At 44.3% G+C, this 23,087-nt stretch overlaps 1 protein-coding gene across 1 annotated transcript in view; it reads right to left on the bottom strand.

The window, feature by feature from the left end:
* Positions 1-23,087, bottom strand: part of HELLS (helicase, lymphoid specific) — a 588,544-nt gene that overhangs the window by 231,306 nt on the left and 334,151 nt on the right. The window contains exon 17 of the mRNA XM_069610592.1: positions 2,751-2,870. Coding sequence (XP_069466693.1) covers positions 2,751-2,870 — 120 coding nt within the window. The remainder of the gene's footprint in view (positions 1-2,750; positions 2,871-23,087) is intronic.

The raw sequence follows: 23,087 nt of genomic DNA on the forward strand, positions 1-23,087 counted from the left end.
GACAATGGCGTCGAAGACACCGACCTCGGCGGAACCTTTGTCGACGGCACCTTCGAAGAAGGTTGAGGTCATAGCCTTACTCGAGGGTTCGTGACGCGCTCGAGAAGCTTCCTTCGCCGGGTACTGCGACTCGCGGCGATTTTGACCTTTCGACCAGAGCATCGCTCTCGGCAGTCTTCGAGGGGGTCGAGGCCGCTTTCTCGAAGACGCTCATATTTTTTGCGGAATTCCTCCCATTCAGCCCGGCAACTATGTTTCGTGGGGCAAGGGATTCTTTTAGGAGAAACAGAGGAAGAGGAGGACGGAGAAGGGGATCTTCGACGTCTCCTCTTCGAGTGCTTCGATCTCGAGGAGTGATGGGACCCACTCCCGAGACCTGGAGCGCGAATGGTGACGAGGAGACGAATGTCTCGACTTCGTCGAGGAAGAAGAAGCTTTTGAAGTCTTACCTTACTCCAGCTTCCCCCTACGCTCCTTCAGGGCCTTAGCTGTCATGGACATACAGTCCTCGCACTCCGAACAATGGTATTCAGCTCCCAAACACCACAGACAAACTGAGGGTCAGTCAGCAACATCTTTATCCCACAGTCTCGCCATTTTTTGAAGCCGGACCGAGGGGTTGTCGGTTCCGACGAGGAAGCCATCGAGTATGGAGCGAATATCTCGAGGTAAATAGGATAAATTATCTACGAAACTGAGCAACGATATTCCGAGGCACTGAGTAAGCGCGAAAAACGGAACTGAGCAACGGACGCTGCGCGCGGCCTTTATAGGCAGGATGACGTCGACACGGCGGCTGTCGAGGGACATCAACCGACGTCGATGCGCAGCGCCCTCTAGAGAAATATTTTCCAAGGACAGCAAAGCTGGAAGGAGATATCTAAGATAAGGAATACGTCGGAGGACACAATCCCTTCGAAATTAAAATTCTCCGCAACATACATAAGCTTGGCTTTTCTGTATACGCTACCATGAACTCGGGTGGTACAGCCTTATACTAAGAGTGGAGCCTTTTACTGTCAGTTGAATGGTTTTACTAAACCGTAGTTGGACTTCATAAAAACTGTCCTAACAATAACACTCTTGAAAATCTTTATCAATTGTATTTAAGTGGGCATTATTCATTTAAGTTATTCTAAGTGTTTTGTACATAAAGAATAGCCCTCCAATTGAGAATTTTGGATATGAATTTTAACAATAATTAATTGACACTAATTGTGGCAATCTATTTTATTCACAAAGTTTTGGACATCAAATTGTAATAAGGTGGCGAATCAATTTGAGTTTGGAATATTTGTTTGAAGTATTAAGCACACTGTTTATGAAAAGTTTTTATTAAACCAAAAAAAATAAATCATTTGGCTTTATTGTTCAGTCTATTATATGCTTTGACTACTTTGATCAGAACGCCCTTTTTACATCAACTACAATACCAGTATTTGTAGGCCCTCTGGTAAATTCTAAACGCGATAAAGCCACTTGGGCATTCCCAAATAGCAGCAACGATTGAAGGTAGCTCAAAATGAAGATGTCAGATTGTTTTTTTAAATCTCAAAATGTATCCCAGTACCAACCAATCAAGTCTCTTCATTGGCTGTCAGTGGGGCAAAGAATGGAGTTTAAAATTTTGAGTCTAATGTTTAAATGTTTTTATAGACTAGCTCCATCACCCTTAGCAAATAGAATATCATAAACCAATGAGAATACTTCGATCAGAGGATAAGAAATTGATGATGGCGTTCTCCCGCTGTTTCCAAAGAGGGGACAGGCACTTTTCCGTTTCCAGTCCTCAAAAAGGTGGAATTCTTTACTCTGAGGTCCAAAACACAATATTTCATAAAGCTTTAAAAGCCTACTTATTTCAAAGACCCACCTTGTTCTAACTGACATTTCTTTAATCAGGCTTGCCACTTTTTTTAACAGTCTGCGCCAAAATGCAGTTCATTCAACCTGGTAGCATGTTAAAAATAACAAATTCGACATGGCTCTAATCATCAATGCTACCACCGTACTGTATGAATGGACGAGATGGACATGCCGACAACTAGAATGCAACCCCAACTTTCATGATGCAAAACAGACTTCATGGTATGGGCCAAGAAGAAAGGTCTTGGCACTTGTAATGGGTTACCAGAGATCAAAAACAGTCTCTACCCCACCACTCAAAACCAAACACTATATGCTTAATTATTGTACAATTGTTGCAGGAAAGAGACCTTACTGCTTTGAAGATTTGCATAGTAACTTTTGTTCCAAGTAGCTGCATTGTGATCTGCATTTATACTGCCAAGGAAACCGCTTTCAAATGAAAACCTCAATCTTGCCTCCCAGAGCGTGCAGTAACCACATCAGCCGCCCCCCCCGCAAACCTACCCCCTTAGAGAGCCAAATGTCCAGTTCATGCATAACTGAAAGCAATATGTTTGCACAAAGAGCCAGCTAACCACAAGCTAAAGAAAAACCTCATGTGGTGTAAACGTTCTTTTTTGAAACTAAAAGAGTCAAGTTAGGTTTCCTTGATTTGCAGTTACAAACATTTCAAGTAATGCCATAACACATGGGTGGCACTGGTACTTACTGGCATTGTAGCAAAGATGCATTCCGGGAAACCAGTATACTACAAGGGCAATTTAAGATTACAAGTCTCAGTATAACAGTTTAAAAGAAACGTCACATTTCAGGGTGTACCCTTGACATGGGGAGACATTCACTTGTCATTTTGAGTGTTCATAATCATTTGTGAGACTTACATTTTCTTCCCTCTCTGCATAGCTCATGCTGCCATCAAGCCGACTGAATTTGTATTTTCTAAAATAGCAGAAATCCAACAAAATATCCAGCATCAGCGTCATTTGCGAAAATATCAAAACCTGTAGGGAACAAAAATGCAACATGGTTTGAAATCCAACATAAAAGTAAATTGCACAAGGCTTTTAAATAGCATAAAAATAATTCCACAAGACCAACACATTTTGTTGAGCAAATTCCAGAGGTATCGCCAGTTTTACATTTCCTGAAAGTTTGGCAGGCCCTTGAAAATGGGGTCAACCACAACAATGCATACCACCAAAAGGATGCCCATAATTGTAGACAGCTACAAACTATTGTTACCTGCTGTCCAGTTTTGCTTTAAATACAAGTTTACCCAGGTTAAGAACAAATTACTTACCCTGCGGTAATGTTCTTTCTGATGCATGTTCCTCCCATGGATTCTTAATCTTTGAAAGCCACCGCTCAAGGCAGTCACTTTTTTGGAACTTTTCCAAAGCCAGGATGTGCAGTGTGGCTGCGCTTGACTCCTTTGAGCCAGGCATGTGAGTGCCAGTTAAAGAGGCACCATGCTGTAGTTTCTCCCTTTTTCCCCTACCTCTATGATACAGAGGTACTGCTGAACCGAAGTGCATTAGCCATCTGCTAAAGTGAGAGGTAAGCAGGGCCATAAGGAGTCCATGGGAGGAATATTTATGAGAAAGAACATTACTGAGAGGCAAGGCAATTGCTATTCTAATGGTTTCCTCCCTCACAGATTCTCATCATCGATACCCAGTTATTATGCAGACCTGCTACCTGCATCATATCTCCAGTCATCCCCTGCGAGGGCTGAAGCCTACAGGGATGAAGGGTGCAGGAGTTTGATCCCGCTGGGAGCAGCAGTTTTCCAGAGCGAACTGCCGTAGCTAAGCTCTGCCCACACCTGTATCAAATCTCCAGACATCCCCATGAGGGCTTAAGCCCACAGGGGATCAAGGGCGCAAGAGTTTGATCCCGCTGGGAGTTAGAACATGGAGAGGAGCTCACTTCGCCCGGAATTGCCTTTCCTTATACCAGGTTCTGAAGGACTTGCAGGGCTATCACCCCAGCACAACCCTGAAACGACAGTGATCCAGTGAGCCTACCCACAAACATGCCAGCTACACGCTACGTGCAAGGAGTCACCTCATCTGGAAAAGAGGACGAGCCGAAAGGTAATGGGCGGCCCAGGGAAGGAGCTCCTTGAGCTGTCAGGCGTGCCTCCCTGGCTTAAGTATAGAGTAACTTTGCTACCTGATCCCATTTCAGCGAACCCCCAGTCACAACAAGGAGCTAGATGCTTGAGACGCTCCCTTATCCACCTCCCAGCAGGTGATTTCTTATTTATGGAATCTGGACGTTTAATATCCCAAATCACCTTCAAGTATTGCACTGTTTTGGGTTTTAATGTTTTTAACACTGGCCCACCCCATTATTCTTTTTCCCTTCCAACTGTCAGTATGACCAAACACAAGGCAACCCAACCTATTTCACCTGGCAGGGATAAAAAGGGCACATCGTTTTTTGGAGCCCATTAAAGAGGTTAATATTTTAATCACAGGAATCGAGGGTCTTTTGCATGACATGGAGGGCCTTAACACCAGGAGGAGAGGGGCATAGTAATATCACGGTGGCCTCCAATTGCATACTCGCTGCAGAAGAGAGCGAAATTCTACCCGAAAACATAGCTCCAGTCCTTAAGCCCACACTTCAATTGCAGACAGAGCCTTAGGCTGCGCGAAAGACAAAAAGACCATATGGGTGCTTATGAAGTGGGTCTATTTGAAGGCCAGGAAGGAGGGAGAAATTATGCTCACAGTTATCACAATGGGTGAGAAAGGAGCACAAGTAGTAGATTTTGCATACAAATCGACAGACCTATCCCCATCTGGTCCATCAAGCCCCAATAAGAAAGGTGTTGTGGCACCCACCCCTAAAGGCCTGTCAAGATCTACTGAAAAGGACAGCCCATCATATCATCCACCAATTAGGGGAAGGGCGATACAGTACCCAGGTTACCAGCGGATGAGAAAGAAGGGTCCTGGGTGAAGACTCATGGGAAACTTAGTATGGACACCATAAAAGTCTTGGGGCCCTCAGATAGGCCTATGAAGATAGCATAAAGATCCCAGCAGACAACCCTAGGATTCAAGAATGGCAAAATGGTTATATCAAGGGCAAGGGGGACTCAAACTGAAGGATTAAAAGTTGGGGGCAAAAAAACGAACATTTTGAATTACTTGCTGCGGACATAGCTTTGAGAAAGGATCAAATGACCCCCTCGTCTAGGCCCAGCCAGTTATAAGGCCGCCCCTCCCTCACCACCCCACACACCCCCCCCCCCCCAAAAACACAAAATAAGAGGGGGAGCCATTCATGGACCTTGTGGCAGCACATCTGCCCAGGCCTAGTGAGAACTACAGAGGCCCGACGAAAGAGGAATTGGAGCCGCAGGGTGCCATGTTGTACAGTACCCAAAAAGGTACATCCCACGCCTACTACATTTTCCGGCCCATTGGGTCACAAACCCAAATGCTATACCAGTGGGGATTAGCAGTGCGGAGACAGTTGGTTATGACCGTAGTAAGGAAAACGGGACAGCACAATTGCCCAGTCACACTGCATAACGTAGGGAAAGTGGTTCCCGGGTCCCACGAATTGCAGGAATCCCTCAGACAAAGTAACACTACCTAAGATCAACGAGGGGTTGTACATCCGCCATCAGAAGTGACAGTGAGCTGCACAAGGCAATCCTCACCCTCTGCTGATCTCTTCTTACTCTGTTCCCCACCTCCTTGTGCCTCTTCTCGTTTCTTCCTTCAGCTCCTTACCCCCCCCCCCACATTGTAATTCCCTTCCTTTCACTATCTGCTCCATCTCCACCTATTCCTCCATCCGTTCCTCCTTGAAATCACTCCTTCACTCCCCTCCCTGACTCTACCCCTTCACCTCCACTTCCTCCTCATCCTCCTCCTCCTCCTCCTCATTCACTCTTCCGCCCCCCACACCCCCCTTTGATCTCCACCTTCCCCGCTACTCTTTACCCCCTTTTACCTTCCCCTCCCCCTTCTCTTCCTTCTTTTATGTAAATTGTTCTACATGCTGTTTTCTGGTTTGATTCATGTATATTTTATTGCTCCTATGTTTGATGTTTGTTAAACTGTAAAGCGCTTTGGATTAAAGCATATAAAAATAAAATAAATAAAATACAAAATACAAATTAAAAAGCAATTGGTTGATGGAGTTATTCGCCACAGAGTCACAAACATAACCCTTGTTCTAGAATTTCCATAAGGCCAACTGTTAACACTCAACCCAAAGCTAATTGGATCCACATGGACCCCCCCGCCTTTAATAGAGTCCCAGTTGAAATGAAGGGGAGGTTGGCAAATCGGTCTAGTAGGGGGCAATGTATGGACTTCGAAGCAGTGGACCGACAGATGCATGCACAGACAACCTAGTCCAGTGAGAGCAAGACAGATCAGATTGATCTCTTGGAATATAACTGACCTCAAGAAGCACATGGCCGATCTGGACTGGTGTGACTGGGTCCGGGAGCATGACTGTTTCTAGGAAACCAGGGACATGGATCCTACTAATTTCGATGCCTAGGTGGGCCTTTGTAACACTACAGCCCTCTACTTCCAAATAACTTAGGTTGACGGATACCGCCAACACCCAGTATTTGGCAAAGAGTTTCCAGGAATTCCAACCCATGTCCCTCTAACGTGTACAATTGGGTGGGTAACAAAATCCCAAATAATGCAATTGAGGAGATTGGGAAATGATAAGAAGCAAGATTGAGCCGGGAAAAAGTTAATCAAATTATACTCTTGGGCGATCTCAATTTCCAAATCAAGCACCTGATACATCGAGGAGGTATGGGACATCCCATCCTTGGTCCCTCCCACACTGGGTAGAACTCCCCCAATGGCTTAGTTGTGCCACTAGCCTATTGATTCTGGGGCTAAGAGCTTGTAATGGCCGCTTTACAAAGGTCCAGCCCCCAAAACCCACCTTTAAAGGACCCAATGGAACTTCCCATATCGGTTACTCTTTCGCCTAATCTATGGGGGAAGCTAAACAACTTTGAAGTTATGAGTACTCAGGGCAGTGACCACAAGCCCTTGACACTGAAGCTCAAACTGGCATGGTCCAGTAAAAAATGTTATTGTCCCTACGGGTCGGCCATATTTTTTTAAGCCCAAGTGGCTCGATTTTAGAAAACTTTCCTATGGACCTTACCAGAGTTCTCGTCCATTAAACGCATGCGAAAACAGGCACCAGGGAGCCGCCATTTTGTGATAATCCTATCACTTGCCGTATCGCCCTGGCTGACCTGCTTCTGCGGCACTAAATCAAATCCCCCCCGAGCCTGACATCAGCAGACTCGTACCGCCCATTTCCCAAAGCCAAAGCACGTCTTGTGTCAACAATCGCTGAGCCTCAGCTAATGACGTGTCGCCATGGAAATGGCAGGACACCCCTTTCCTCAATAAGTATAAACAGACTGTTTCCCAACACAGCAGAAGATTTTCGATTCCATGCCTCTGTTTTACTTTGAGTATTCTGTGACTCGTTTCTGTGCTCTGGTCAGCTACCTTCGCCGCTTGTAGTCCGTGTGAACACCTGCACCATCTCTGTAAATTATTTTACTTTGTTTACCACACAATGGCTACAATAATGCCCTACATGTACGAGCCCGAGTATACCGAGGAAGAACTACTGGAAAGGGAAGCTCGCGAAACCGATGGGGATTCGGACGGCAGTTGGGAGGACGATTCAACAGATGAAGAGCCTGGGCCTAGTCGCATGGACGGCGTCTCCACGTGGGGCACATGCAATCGGTGCAAGCTAATGCCAACCGAGGACGAGAACTGCTGCTGCCGAGAAAACTCGGGATGCCTGGCCTACATTTCGGAAGGCGAGCCACAACCGCAATGCATCACTGAGCTGCCAGACTTCAGGGCAGCCTGCCTCACACGGGCCGTGTTGAGAATAATGGTGCTTATGCACGAACTTCGAGCAACTGTTCGTCCTCGTAATCCGAGTAACGAGTAAGTATACGCGGCTTGTCATGCCACTCCTATTTCATGTTCTTCTACTATATCCAAAATTGTATATTTATATCATAGTAACGCATGAAAGTCGTTCAATAGTGTGCATTGTCTAGATAGCATTTGTCCGTGCAGAATGCCATTAGTTACAAGAATTGTCATTGACAACCATTTATTAAACTTATCTTGGTCATTTAAAACTAGTTTCATTCCTTTTCACAGGTGGTACAGGCTGGTGGCCTATCGTTCCTTGACATGGTGGCTTCACGGGAGGCTTGGACACCGCGTTCGAAGAGTGATACCCGCCTGTGCTGTTCGTGCCATAAAAGAACCGTTCGAGTGACAGCGGTCAGTACAGGGGATTTTCTCTCGCTGTGCTGCAACCTGACCTGTATAATCTTTAAAGTCTTGTATTTTTGTGTCATGAAAATAAGATACAAAATAAACCACATATTTTGACAACGGTTGTTTCGATTTTTTAAATGAATCAAGTGTCTCCATTCAAGGATGGACGTCAGACATCTGTGCTCCGAATGGGTGAAGGTCTGGTCGCTGTGAAGCAGGGTGGTCACTATCTATCTAAGCCAACATAACATTCTCGATGATGCATGCACTAGGGATGTAACGGTATAACGTTAAACATACTGTGAACCACTCAATTGAACAATAATAACCATCACATTGTTTATACCAGTATACCATTTATACCGTTAAGTGTGCTTTTCAATCTGATTTGGAAAGGCTGCAGTGAGCAAGTGCTGCACAGTCTTGGTCTTGCACTGTTGGATGTGCCACCTGCCAAGTAGTTTCAGTTGGAGCAGTTTTTAATGCCATTCCATAAACCACACGTGCCTGACACAAAATCAATATATTAGCAATAGGAAGAATAAATACCGTGCCAAGAAGGAGAAGGGTTTACTTTGGTTTGGCAGCTTTGGGGTTTATATATTTATAATGGATAATATTTGCTAAACATATGACAATGGGGGGATTTCCCTGGTTCTATCATTGAATTTACATATAATAAGTCACACTGCGAAATTCACTCATCTCTGTGGGTATTCCCTGCTGCCACAGCAAAGGGTAACATGTCCGTGATTACTGAACATCTTTTGGCCCACAAGTAAACTAAAGGCTGTAACGTAAAGAGAGCGTGCGTGTGTGTATGCGCACAAGCGTATACTACCATCAGCCTTCATTGATCTGTGGCATGCAGGTTATAAAGATGGCAACATGTTCATCTTCACCAGTAGCCAGTGGGGGAGCTAAAAGCCTAAATGACCACTTAAGAAAAGCTATTCAATTTGCTTTGCCAGTCACAGCTGGGCTCCCCCCTCCTCCTCTCCACGTGTGTTTGGTGGAAGCAAGGGGTGGCATTTCAGTGGAAAGTATGTTGAAAAGCCCAATTCTGGCCCAGGGTGCCTGGTTTTGTTTGTGATCATAAATCTGACAGTTTATGACCTTTAGAAAATATGTTAAGATTGGTTAACTCCACCTGCTATACCACGATAACCATGATATACCGTCAGTTGGCAAGCAAGTTATCATACAGTCATAAAACTAATACCGTGACACCCCTAGCATGCACTAAACACTTGTTCAAAGTCTTTCAGTAGGTTATGTCTCTATAAAAGTCACATCTATACTAACAATTACCATTGGATTATACAGGCCTTAGGTTAAGGGTCTTGACCACTATAATACACCGGTTGAAGTGTGGGTCTGTGCTCACAAGAATCTCTGGTATGTGGCATTTGTTATTGATAAGCAACGATATACTATCAAAGGCAGTTTGCACCCGTGGCTGAGCGCTGGCATGGGGGGCTGTCTGGGGCGCAAACGGCCAAGGTGCCAAATAGTATGTACACTTCAAAAAGGTATCCCACGCCCAGGGGCCATCGGTCACATGGCCTCCTCAGACCCAGTGTCTCCAGCCAGGCCTCCCCTTGAAGCAGGCCGCCCCCCTGCAATCCACATAAGTAGGTCTCCATTCAGCAGTCTTCCTGTGCCTTATCTGCACGCCCCAGGCCCATCCATCCCAACCCCTCTATCAAAGGCGGTTCGCACCCGGGGATTAGCGCTGGCTTGGGGAGCTGTCACGGGCGCAAACGGCCAAGGTGCCAAACAGCATGTACACTTCGATGGCCCCATGGCGTGGGATACCTTTTGGTCACATAGCCTCCTCAGACCCCGTGTCTCCAGCCAGGCCACCCCTTGAAGCAGGCCCGCCCCCCTAAAACCACGACATACGTCATTCATTCACAAACACCCCTGTTTCTAATACTTTATAAACCACTTGATATGTCTCATGAGAACATCTTTGTGCTTTGCAAGTCAACTCCTGAACGTGCTACCTGGCAACCACTGAGATCTACGCTAATCTGCTCGTCGTCGTGCTATCCGTGAACTTCTGTGACCGCTTAGAGCAAACCCATCAGTGTGCTACCTGTGGCCACCCACCTATTCTCCTGCAACATACTGCTCTGCTTGCTGAATCCAACTGTTTGTTGGTCAAGGTAAGGCCATGTATCCTAGTCATATTTCGCAGATTTTAAAATTTCTATCTATTTACGAGTAGAGTACACAATAGTGCTATGTTCATTGGTCTCATTGCTATTGACTTGAGTTTCCATTGCTATGCTATCAATAGATCTATTTATTTTCATCTTTGTCTATTGTCATTGAATTGCATCCTTCGGGGGTCCAGTCTATAATGTAAGCATGTTTCCTTCTCGTGCAAGACAGAACATCCAAGGACCGAGTCACATGTTCAGATTTCAGTCACATCAATTATACATTTCTGCAACTTATGCAAATACTAAGCCGCACATAATGAACTGGTATAGTTCCTGCGACCAAAACAAACCTTGCATTGATCATTGTATGATTAATTTACTTTCGTATCAAATCTTTATTCATGAAGATTGTATAATAATGTTGATATTTACTTTTCAGATTTATCAACAATGCCTGCCTGTTCGATTAGCGGTTGCCCTTCGAAGACCCATGCGAAATCTGAAGGCATTACAATGCATGTATTCCCGAAAACTGTTGATCGAATAAGAGAATGGGTCAGACATTGTGGATATCCACTGGATGAGCTGGAAAGTAGAGTCCAACAAGTCTTACAGGACAAGAGGGGTGATCGATACCGCATCTGCAGCCGGCACTTTTCCTTGGACATGTACACCACATCTTGGGTAACAAAGAAGAATAAACGGCGAATGACACGGAAATTGCTCGCAAACGCTATTCCCACTCTATTCGTCCACATTCCGCCACTGGTGAGTCAAGTGTCCGGATTTAGCTTTAGGCCTTGCAGTAGTGTGTAGGTAGCCGAATGGATTAATTGATATTGTAGGTGTTCTATCCCTTGTAATAATTTCGATATTGATATGAGTATATAGCTTTTTGAATAATTACATTCATCAATATATCGCCTTACATGGCTATTTTTAATATTGGCATTTCATTATCAATCATTAATTTACCTTTACAACTTCTTGATTATCCCTTGAATCTGAAGCAAGAACATTCTACATCCTTGACGTGGTCGCAGTGATCAACCACTTCCAGCGCGTATCAGGTAATCTTACTAGGCTAATCCGCTACAGACTTGTTTTATGCATGTCAAGTAATAGTTTTATTGTATCGTGTAATTATTTTACCGAATGTTTGGTTACTGCTTTCCAATTCATATACACCTTAGTTATCGTCCACTGGTGTTTGTTTTCAGTTATAATTAGTGTTATCCATACTAATGCAAGTACTGTCTTTCAGTGAGATGCTGACGCGTCTGCCACATCTACAACATTTCTAGATGTTCTTCACCAGCAGGAGGTATGGATACTGACAGCTTCATCGAGCGTCATCATCAGAGCTGGAATTCTTGTTGTTTGATTGTTCTACACAATGTTTCATTCGTGGTTAGCCGTTGATATGTACCTGTGCTGTCGACCCCAGGTGTGTGTTATGTTTTCACTATTGTAATCCTCACTAATGCAAGTACTATGTTTCAGGCAGTTGGAGCGTCAACCCCTGCACTTGATGCGGAGCCTGGCATTCAAGTAATTCCAGGGGAAATTGAAGCGGGACCATGCGTATACGAACCGGCGCAACAGCTTTCGGAAGTGCGCACTACATTTGCAACATCCATAGATATTCTTCAGCAGCACGAGGTATGGATACTGACGGCTCCATCATGCGTGATGCGTGATCATACGTGATTCCATTTGCTATACTTTCTTTCCTATTAACGCAAGTGCTGTGTTTCAGGGAGACGACGGAGCTTCCACTACAATCACAACATCCCATTTGGATGATGCAGATGTAAAGGAATCGGAGAAATAAGTCGATGAAATCTGCATATTTATATTTTCCTTGATTGTTTTAGACAATGCATCATTTGTGGTCATCTCTTTATATGTACCTGTGCCGTCGACCCCAAGTGTGTGTTATGTATCCAATATTGAAAACCATACTAATGCAAGTACTCAGGGAGATGCTGATGCCTCCTCTCCAATACAACCATTCATGGCAGTCCTTGAGGAGCCAGAGGTATGGATACTGAGTTCCATCGAAATAGATCATCACAGGTCGAATACTTGACGTTTGATTGTTGCACACGATGTTTAAATCGTGTTTGGCTATTGAGATGTACCTGTGTGTTCGTCCTCACGTGTGTTTTATGCTAACAATATTTTTATACATAGTAATGAAAGTACTATGTTTCAGGGAGACGATGGAGCCTCATTCCGTGCTGTCTATGCGGATACAGAAAATACTCGGAGCTACAGCGTGCAGATGTTGAAGGTCGAGCCAAAAAAAGTTGCAAAGAAAAAAAAACAAAAAGGTTACAAACAGTTCATAACTTTAAAAAAAATGTTTGTGCTGGGGACTATTGTATGTTTTTTTCCAGTCAATTGGACTACACTTTATCTTGTGTTTAAACTGAACATCCCTTTTTTGAAATCTCTCCTCTAGTTACCCGTGGGTGTCAGAACTATACATACACAGACAGTGAAGCGAATGAGAGATGTTGCTTGCCAGACCATGTACACTATGGAGGAACTACTAATTGAGGCGAGGCGTGTTCAGGCTCGAGATGCTCATGTCCAATGGACAGAACATGAATTAACTGTGTTTGGAGAATACAGCAAAGTTGCATTGGACCATTGCTACAGTGCGACCGCACCACCACAAGATGATATTGAATGTATTGAAGATAGCTCTGAAGTAGTTGCAGATCAATTCACAATCTACACCCGCCAAAAAATTGCCACCCAAAAACATGTCGACATTGTTGTGTTCTCCCATCAATGTTGAAGTAACAGATGTTGAAATAACAGAATGAACCAGCTGCAGCATCCATAGACGCATCAGAACTTGATAGCAGCGATATTACTTTCCAATGTGTTGAAATCTCTGCAACGTCACAGGCCGAAACAACGTTGACGCAGGATGACAGTCTAATGAAAGAGAGCAAATACATTGTATTCGACAGTTGTTTGATGGAAATTATAAGTATGCTGAAATGTGGGCAGTTAGAGGGAAAGTATGTGGGAAGCCATTGATTAATGTAACTCGTCAAATAAAAGGCAGTAACGTCAAAATAAATGCCGCCTGTCGATTAAATCATAGGTTCTCATGGTCTGCACAAACGATGCTGGGGAAAATGCCAGCAGGCAATCTACTGTGTGCAGCTGCATCACTTTTCAGTGGCTCCAGTTTTAGAAAGTTAGAGGCTTTCTTTCAGTTTGTGGGACTCCATTTCATTTCTAAATCGCTGTACTACATATACCAACGTGATTATCTGTTTCCGGCCATTAGTGATGCTTGGAAAATTGAACAATTGTCTCTAGCAAGTACATTCGAAGGGAAACGTTTCAGGCTAACCGGCGATGGACAGTGCGACAGCCCTGGATTTTCTGCCAAGTACTGCACCTAACACTTTCAGGACATGGATAGTAAGAAGATTGTGTTACCTGCACGATCACCAAACTCACAATGTACATCTTCAGTGGCCATGGAGAAACTAGGATTTATAAAATCAGTGTAATATCTACAATCAAGGGGAATGCACATCGACCTCATAGCCACGGACAGACACGTTTCAATTGCCAAGACAATGAGAGAGCAGTTCCCGCTTATTAATCAATTTGACGTATGGCATCTTGCTAAATCAATCAGTAAGAAAATCTCGGCTGCAGGAAAAAAAGGTTTTGAAAGTATTTGCAGTGGTCCCAGTCTATCCCCAACCATCTTTGGTGAAGCTCAAAAACTTGTGAAGGGTCAGTGGAAATACTACTTGAAAAATGACGGTCACTGATGCACCAATGTACCAATGTTCACCGCTGGTCAGAAAACCTACATTTCCACCAATGTGAACATGACCCTTTGTCCCCAGAGGAGGCAAGGAAGAAGTGGTCGATTCCATCTTCACCGACACAAAGCCATTGAGAAGATTGTTTGACAAAACTCTATCAAGAGATTTGAGAGAACTGACAGAATTCTGTCACACAGGAGATTTGGAGGTGTTCCACAATATGTGCCTAAAGTACAGGGCAAAGCGCTTGCATTTTAGCTTTCGGGGCATCAAACATTGCACTCTACTAGCGGTCTTGGCCCATAACAGCAATGTCGGACGTGAACAATCTAGGACTAGGGGTAACGTAAGGATGCCTCGCTACACTAAGGTGTTTTCAAAACGAAGTAAGCAATGGGTGATCAAACCAGTCTATGATGAAATGCAGTTCGACTTTGTGAAAGGCCTTATTGTTGCTGTGTTAGAGAAGCACAGATATGGAATTTTGGACGTTTCTGTGCAGAGCAGTGATCCATTGCCACAGAACATTGCAACTGTGCCATGTCCACCAGAAGCACAGCTGGTTGTGAAGTACAAATCCCGGTTTAAATAAATGCAATACGATTGTCTTTTTGTAAATAAATGTTATTGTACAGTGTACCTGTAACCCTAACCCCCTACCTTCACCATCATGGGTGGCGAACAAGCTGGGTGTCATCTTTGAATTCTCTATTCACCTCGTATGTATATATTTTTCTCATGTCTCATGTCTCATCTCATGTAAATGCTGCGCACTGTTAACGGAGGGGAGGCTTGCGTATTGCAAATAATAAAACAATAAATCTCACTTTTAACTCAACTCCTGTGGTATTTTATACTTTGCCTGACCTTCCGCCAAAAATTAAATGTCTCCATTTGGGCTGCAAATGTCGCAGACAACGGGTACAAAATTGGGAGCATTAGAACGCGCCAAGCGGGCCGTGGCATTTGGGAGAGAAGCCAGTTCGCATTTGCACATTGTGGCGCACTACATAGAGGGATTCTAAACTTCAAGTTCTCACAGATGCCTTTACTATGGGATGTTGCAAATAAAGAATGCGAATGACAGCGGCTTTGATTTTCAGCTCGCGCCCAGAAGAGGCCCACAAGTCTCACTGGAAGTATAAGGGTCTATTGTTTTTTGACCTTGAGACAGGGACCATGCCGAAAGAACTTCATTTGAAGGGGGTGCGCAATAACGTAAGACGATAAGGCAGAAAATAGACCGAGTTTCATTTTAGTTCAGTATACGAAAAATTGTCGTCAAGAGCACGGTCCGATTTACAGACTGCATTACGCAGAGACACAATGGAAATTTCAAATATAATGTGAGTAAATCTTTAGACGCTTTTATACCGGAATGAAGAATTAATGAATGGATGCATGAATAAATGAAGAGCTAGGAAAAGCAAGGAAAACGTGTTCGTAGTGGGCACATGGGCATGCAGGTCCACTGGTCTCACCGATCTCGGTCCTTGGCCCAGCCACTTTTCCCTGCACTGTCTACCTGCACTACGGGACTGTCTCTGTATCCTTCAGCCCCTTCTCCCGGCATTTACCTTGTACTTGCCACCAGCTGGCCCTATTTATCTTGTATTCTACTAACCATGTAGAGCACTTTTACCCCCCGCCTCTCCCCTTCGCCATGCGCAATCTGAAAGACACCTGGCCTACTAGGATCGCTGTCTGTCTGCCCTTGTTCCCCACCTGCCTCATCGCGCCTTGAAACACTTGTGTATAGGCGCATTACAAATGCCACATCATATCATTCCACACGCATGTAGACTGTCGTTGCTCATTGTGTGTTGGCCTCGATTTATTTTGTTACTTTTCGCATTGATGTTAGAGCCGAACATACTCCATTGAACTATCCTTGCAAGCAAATAGTTTGATCGGCCGTAATAAAATATTTTTTGTGTGTTCATAACAGGTATTTGATCCCGTTCTGCTACTGTCATCGGTTTGAGACACCGGCAGACGGATTCTTCAATAGACACCTGCAGCTTCGTGTGAACAACTGGAGCACGTTAACCATATTATGGGACGATCGCCAAGAGCCCACATGCCCTTACGCTGTACTAGTGGCAAGAAGCAACATATTAACCTTTACGATGGACTAGTGCCTAGTTGATGGAACAGCCTTGCAGTTCAAAGTGCTTCTCTTAACAAAAAGCAACACCCTGTGTACCATAAAGGAACAGCGCGTGACTCAATATAAACTTATCCGGATTTGCGGATACGGATAAAAAAAAGGCTTTCGGAGTTCATATGGCAATTGCTGAATATTCTCTAAACATTTAATGTCAAATAAATGTACTTTAAAATCACACAGCAACACGGTACATTTGGTAAAGTACAGTTTCATATTCCGAATTGTGGCGCGCTGTGTTGTGAGATGGTCTGTGTTGGTTTCCGGGTTCTGTGTGGAGTCGCGTAGAAGACAACTGGGAGCGTTTGCCTATGCAGCACAGTAACGTCACGGAGAGAGGCGGGGAAAATGAATGTTTTGATAATGTCAGGCTCAGGGGCGGGGGATTTGATTTAGTGTCGCAGAAGCAGTTCAGCAAGGGCGATGCGGCAAGTGATAATCCTATCACAAAATGGCGGCTCCCTGGTGCCTGTTTTCGCATGCGTTTAATGGACGAAAACTCAGGTAAGGTCCATAGGAAAGTTTTCTAAAATCGAGCCACTTAGGCTTAAAAAAACATGGCCGACCCGTAGGGACAATAACATTTGTTACTGGACCATGCCTTTAAGGACAGGGGAGGCCCCTCAAAGAGAGGGGGTCACTGAGAATCTCTGGACCTTCAATAAAGTAGTCGACTATTAAACTGTCACCAAACCTAGTAAAAAGGTTAAAAAAAGTGAAAATCCCAGCTGTGGTTCGATAAGGACTATAGACTGGCGAAATCTGGCATACTGAACTGCCTAAAAAAACATGGCTCACATAAAACCAAGTTAAGAGTGCTTAGGGCCGCTTACAAAGCTTTGTTAAAATCTAAAAACGATGGACAGGTTTACTCGGAATGGGACCAAATGCAGGAAGCTGTCCAACTAGGGGGACCCACATACATTTTGGAAGATAGTGAGTGGATCAAACAAGGGGTTATGATCGACATAAGCCCAAACACTTGGTTGAATCACTTTAGGGAACTGTATGGAAGGGGAGACAAAATGACCGAGATGGTGAGTGTTACTTGCAGTGGGGAATAGAACAAGGGATTTAGCCCCACTTTCTTTAGAATTGGAGGAGGTATGTAAGGCCATCTCATAACAAGTTAGGGGAGGAAGGGAGTGAGCACCCGGCCCAGAACTATTGCCTATGGACATAATTAAAGACTAAATGGGAGTATGGGTGCCCATCTTAAGGCTCCTCTAATACCTGCCTTAGTTTGGACAGGGTTCCGCCCCCCTTCATTGCAAACATGACAATTCCGATCCATAAAAGGGGGGGTGGGGAGAGGGAGGACCCAGCACATTTTAGACCCATTTCTCTTTTAGATGGGGTGGGGAAACCCTTTGCTAGACCCCGTCGAAGTACGGGGCCCTGAGAAAGATGAAGATCTTTGCAGACTTGGTCGATCTCAGGACCACAGTCTCCAGGGCCAAACTTTGGGCAAAAAGGGATCCACAGGGGTTTCTACAGATCATAATCCATTTGTATTCAAACAATATTGCCTCAGTATGGTGGGGGGGTTGGGAGGTGGAATCAACCCAGCCATCTGAAGTAAACAGAGGTATCAGACAGGGATGCATCTTGGCTCTGCAGAGGAGGTCCCAAATAAAGCCTGCACTCCAATCACCCATTTTGAAGTGCCAGGAACGTTCACACCGGGATATGTGACGAATGATGAACCATATCATGAAATGGAGTAGAGATCGTCCGAGTACAGTCCCTGAAGAAACCAAAAAGGTCGTAATGGAAGACCAATGGTGACGTCACAAGAACCTAAAACCGACTCATGTAGAAGAAATGACGACCAGAGAATGACAAAGACAATACGCCATGAACAAGGATATTGTGAACTTAAAGGCAACGTCAAATGAAAGAAGCTTAAGCTGTAAGCATGGCAAAGATATTTGACCAGTTTACATGTGTACAAACACTTGGAACCGCAAGAAAGCTAAGAATCGTGCGGCTTGCTATGCTTAGTAGAAGGATAGTGCTGCAAGCGCCATATACATATCTACCTCAAATAAAGCACTCTATATGAAGCATACTTCCACTTTGCACAAAAAGCAGACTCAACAAAATTACAAAAGGCCATTCGAGAAAGGTTTCACTGTCAACTAAATCAGGAGCTAAGCAGCAGAAACAAAACTCAGTCAACTTGTGCCTAAGGAACCAAGGTCGTATCCATCAAAATGAACGAGCAGTAGCTACAATTAACTGAAGCAAGGACCAGACTATACTGCTTTGAAGGGGCAAGATAAGACGGCGAAGGCAGGTGGTGGGTGAACATAAAATCAAATCCACGAGTTGAGGAAAAGGCAAATCCACGGTGTCTGAATCACGTGACTTGCCGAACTAACAGAGCAAGACCCCCACACCTATGCATGGCTGTGAGCCAGGAGAAGATATTGAGGCAGAAGATGCAGTGTCGAGGCCAACCACTGCGAAATTGACATAGCCACTAAAGTAATGATCGATTGGAGGAAGGCCGGGTGAATTGAGGGGCACCCTGCACCTGGCCGACCATTCTGCGTGCTGCCAAGCAAAGTGGAAAAGCATGCATGGGGTTGGTGCCAACCCAATCACAATGGACCAAGTAATCTAGGGTCCTATAGTTAGAACCAATGGGACGTTGTACTTTTAGTGACGTCTGCAGTAGTCCATTTTGAAGGAAGGGCTTAGATACACACCCAACAGTGTTTTCCCAATCCCCTCACTCCGTTACCATATACAAATCTAGTACCTATAGTAAAGTTACCTTTTCCTAAAGAATAGAATTGCATACTAAGGTCACACATCAATGAGGACTAGTTTTTAGTATAAATGTTACAAATTTGATGAAGTTCGTTTGAGTTGAAGCGAGAAGGAAGATCGCACCATTGCTGATATTCATAACTCCCCGTTTTTTGTACTTTTCATTAAACGGACTCCCTTTGCCAAACCGTTTAAGTTGTCTTTATTGATTGGTGTTGGAGTAATAAATCTGCAACCCCATCCTTCTCACGGGTGCCACTATCTTGTCTTAAAGTGCTTCTGAGCAAACCCCGACTATGGGCTGGTTGGGTGTCGGAGCACAGCTCCCCTGATTTTCTGGTTATATATAGACATGTCCGGTCGAAGGGTTTAGATCCCTGCCACAAGTTGGGCCAGGAGGCCTGTCCTATCCTACACTTTGCAGATGATGCTGTGCTATGGTCCACCTCTGAAGGGCCTCGCAACTACCCTGCAGGCCTTTTGTAAAGATATGCTTCGAGTGACTCCTGGAGATTAATATGTAAAACACAAAATGTTGGTATTTCGGCCAAAATTCACTTTAAAAAAAAAAATAATAAAAACACAGGATGGCCATTAACAGCCCCTTGGAACAGTTACAACAATGCGATTACTTGGGGGTGAGGTACAGTGACCAAGGAATTTGGCCCTTACAGATGGTGAAATCCTGCTAGTCATTGGAAAAAAATAGAGGGGGTATTCTAAGTTTTTGTACTCACATGGGCAAGGCCCAAATTACACAGACTGTCACAATGTATTGAGCCCAGGCTAGGGCTGCAGCAACGTATGGGGCTGAAAGTTGGGGACACTCAGACACCAAAAAATGTGAGTACGTTGACAGATCCTGTCTGAAACAATGATTAGGTCTGCCAAAAACATGCCAGAGTGCACCAGATTATCTGGAATTGGGCCCCTTGCCGATTTTGATTGAGATTATTTTTAGACCACTTCAGTATTGGCTGAGATTGTGGTCTGTGCCGGAGTTGCAGGTATATCGGGAGGCCACTGCACAACTCATGGAGACAGAGGGTGGTAGATTCCTCCCTTGGTTCCAGCAAGTCAACATTCTGAAGAGGCTGGGAGACCTATGGCACAACCTGCAGGAGGTAATTCACAAAGACATAGGCACAGCCAAAACGAGGGCACAGAGTATAATTGAGGTAGAGTTGGTTAACGACTGCATGAAACTTGTGACGAGCACAATATATCTGTCTAGTAAAACAACAAGGGGCTCTGAGAAATACTTGGAATATGTCAGGCCACCTCTGGCACAAACCCAGTATATTAAATTTAGGTTTTCCCAATTGCAACGAGCATCTCCAAAAAAAAAACAAAAATGGGTAATGAATAGAAACCTGTCCAGCCTGTGGCCTAAACAGAGAATCCCTGAACCATTTCTTATTTTTTGCCAGAGCTACCGAGTAGCAGGTTGTAATACGGCACATAAGACATGCCTTTCTACTTTTTAAAACATGTGATGAAGTAAAAGTGGTTTACTGTGTAGCCAATTATATTGACTTGGTCTGCAAAAGTAATGAAAGTTGGCCTTGTGTATTAAGGCGTACTAGTTAAGCTACTCGTACACTGCTGCCAATGCAGGTTATCTAATCGCCACCAATTGAGTAACAAAAATTGCCTTGAATCAACCTTATGACCTTTTAACATAGTACGTTTTAATTGGGTTAACAAAACTAGTGATTCATGTTTTAAACATCAATAGGGGCTTTATTTTAAGTGTTCAATACTCTTATAACTAATATTTTAACTATTGGAACCCCAATGATCACCTGCTATTCCTACCAAGTAATTCCTTGTCTGCACTGTGTTGCACATGACTAGTATCAATTTTTTATAACATTGATTTTTATGTAGTTTTATCTTGAATGACCAAGTCGAATAAAAGCTATTTCAATGAGAAGCCTTCAATCCAAGAAGGGATGGAGGTCCAAGATGGGACAGAGTACCCAGTTGTCCTTCAGCAGCAGAAAATAAGTTGAACAGCCCTTGCCTTAAGAGTAGAGCACGCGGTTAATGGCACCCTTTTCCAGACTAATCAGTTTCCCCATATTAGTATAAGACAAGGAAAGTAAAGCAAAAGACTTTCCTGCCAAAGAATCAGGCCAGAGGTCCAAACAAAGCAAAAAGAAAATGTCAGACCTCTAAGGAAGGAAAGCAGCAAAAAACATCTCTCCCAACTACTCCCTCTATACAATCTCCACCATCTGTTTCCACCACTAGCCCCAACCCTGTTCCCTCCTCCACCACCCTCCTGCTCCCTTCAGATCCTCCACACTCCTCTCCACCACTGCTTCCGCTCAGTTTCCCAGCTACCTCCTTTGCTCCTCCATCACCTAAACAGTCTCCAGCAACTCAAAACTTGTGATTGCCTACTCCAAACACCTCAGCCATGGGATAGCTGTTTATACACCACATGCATACTTCACCATGCACAGGGCTGTCACCAAAAGGACCACCCTCCTGCCCCCCCATGAGGGTCTGCACCAATGTAGAATTGTCTGTAGTGGTGGAATTCGATGCTCGACAATTTAATCAGTGCCTCCGGTCAGAATATTTGATTAGCACAGTCTATCATTTGCCAGATAGAGCCTATGCATGGCCTGTCCACCAGCCTTAATTCAGTGCAAGACGTGCAAGCTCAGCATTGGGCAGGTGTTGCATTTTTTAATCTGACATATGCCAGTAAAATGTGCTGTTTATTTTAATTTACTTAAAACGTGAAGTATTTTCCAGGCATAGGACAGGCCTAAAAAGGCCAGCACTGCTACCAACTTCACTAAAAACATCCAGCAATATTCTGTATATTCCTTATACGGCCATATGTAACACTGGCACAAATGCTATATGGCCCTGCTTCCTGGAATGCCCAAAGGCGCTCCATGACTTACCCCAGTGGCAGCACCTGGCCCCATAATGGGAAAGCAAAAAAGGTGAGTCAGAGCTACCTCTCCCTATTAGAGCTAAGCAGAGATTGACATGGTTCGAGAACCTAGTGTAGCAACATTAGATTACACTAGTGGGGGACAAGGTAAAAACATCTGTATATAAAATTCGACCACAGTCTTGTATACAGAGTACAGGTAGACTGCATTGAAGCATGACAGGAAGACAAATGTTTGACATTTTTTGTGAGTAATCAAGAAAAACAATTTTGGACTTCAGTGTTTAATACATGAACTGGTTTTATGAGCTATGACCAAATACATAGCTCATATCGAGGCTCTTCGACACTGTTGAGTGTTTCAAGTTCGGATTGTTGTGATTCTATAAAGAGGATGTTAATAATGGAGTTTATAGAATGATTCTGAACTGTCATCAGGACTGGTCATCTTTAGGAGCACAGGGGTAGATATGTACTGGTCGATTAGGTGCTTTTCAGAGCATCATCTAAAAACAATATAAACAAGACGGCGAGTGAGTAAGTGTGCCGCCATTTTTGGCTGAGCTCCAAGTGGTGCAAGGGGAAACTGGTCAACATACCGCTAATCAGTGTTGAAGCGCTCTTGGCCTATGGACGGAGGTCCGTAATGGCGGGCGTCAGGTGTTCAAATAGATACACTAAAAACCTGCAATGAACCAGGAGGGTCAGACAGTAAACAAAACCCGGGAGCTAGGATACCAGGTTGAGGAAGTGGATTGGGATGCACGCTCTTCTGCTGCTCTTGGGAAAGTAGTTCAGCTGCAGGTGAACCAATTGGTTCTGCAATCACATAGCTGATTAAGGTACCATAAGTAGCTCACCATCATGGATGCAATCAAATGGAGTGCTCTAGGTGTTCCATGCGTCTTCTCCATCACTGGAAAATTAAGGGAGCTTGTGGAAATTCATATGCACATTTTCCTGACCAGTTTATCCATTGCACATTGCCTAGTGACAGTTATTGCTGGTACCTGGAATAAAAGGGCACTGTGCGTTGTATTGCAAAGAGATTCA

Source organism: Ambystoma mexicanum, chromosome 8, assembly GCF_040938575.1.
Source record: "Ambystoma mexicanum isolate Mex_15411 chromosome 8, UKY_AmexF1_1, whole genome shotgun sequence".
Taxonomy (NCBI): domain Eukaryota; kingdom Metazoa; phylum Chordata; class Amphibia; order Caudata; family Ambystomatidae; genus Ambystoma; species Ambystoma mexicanum.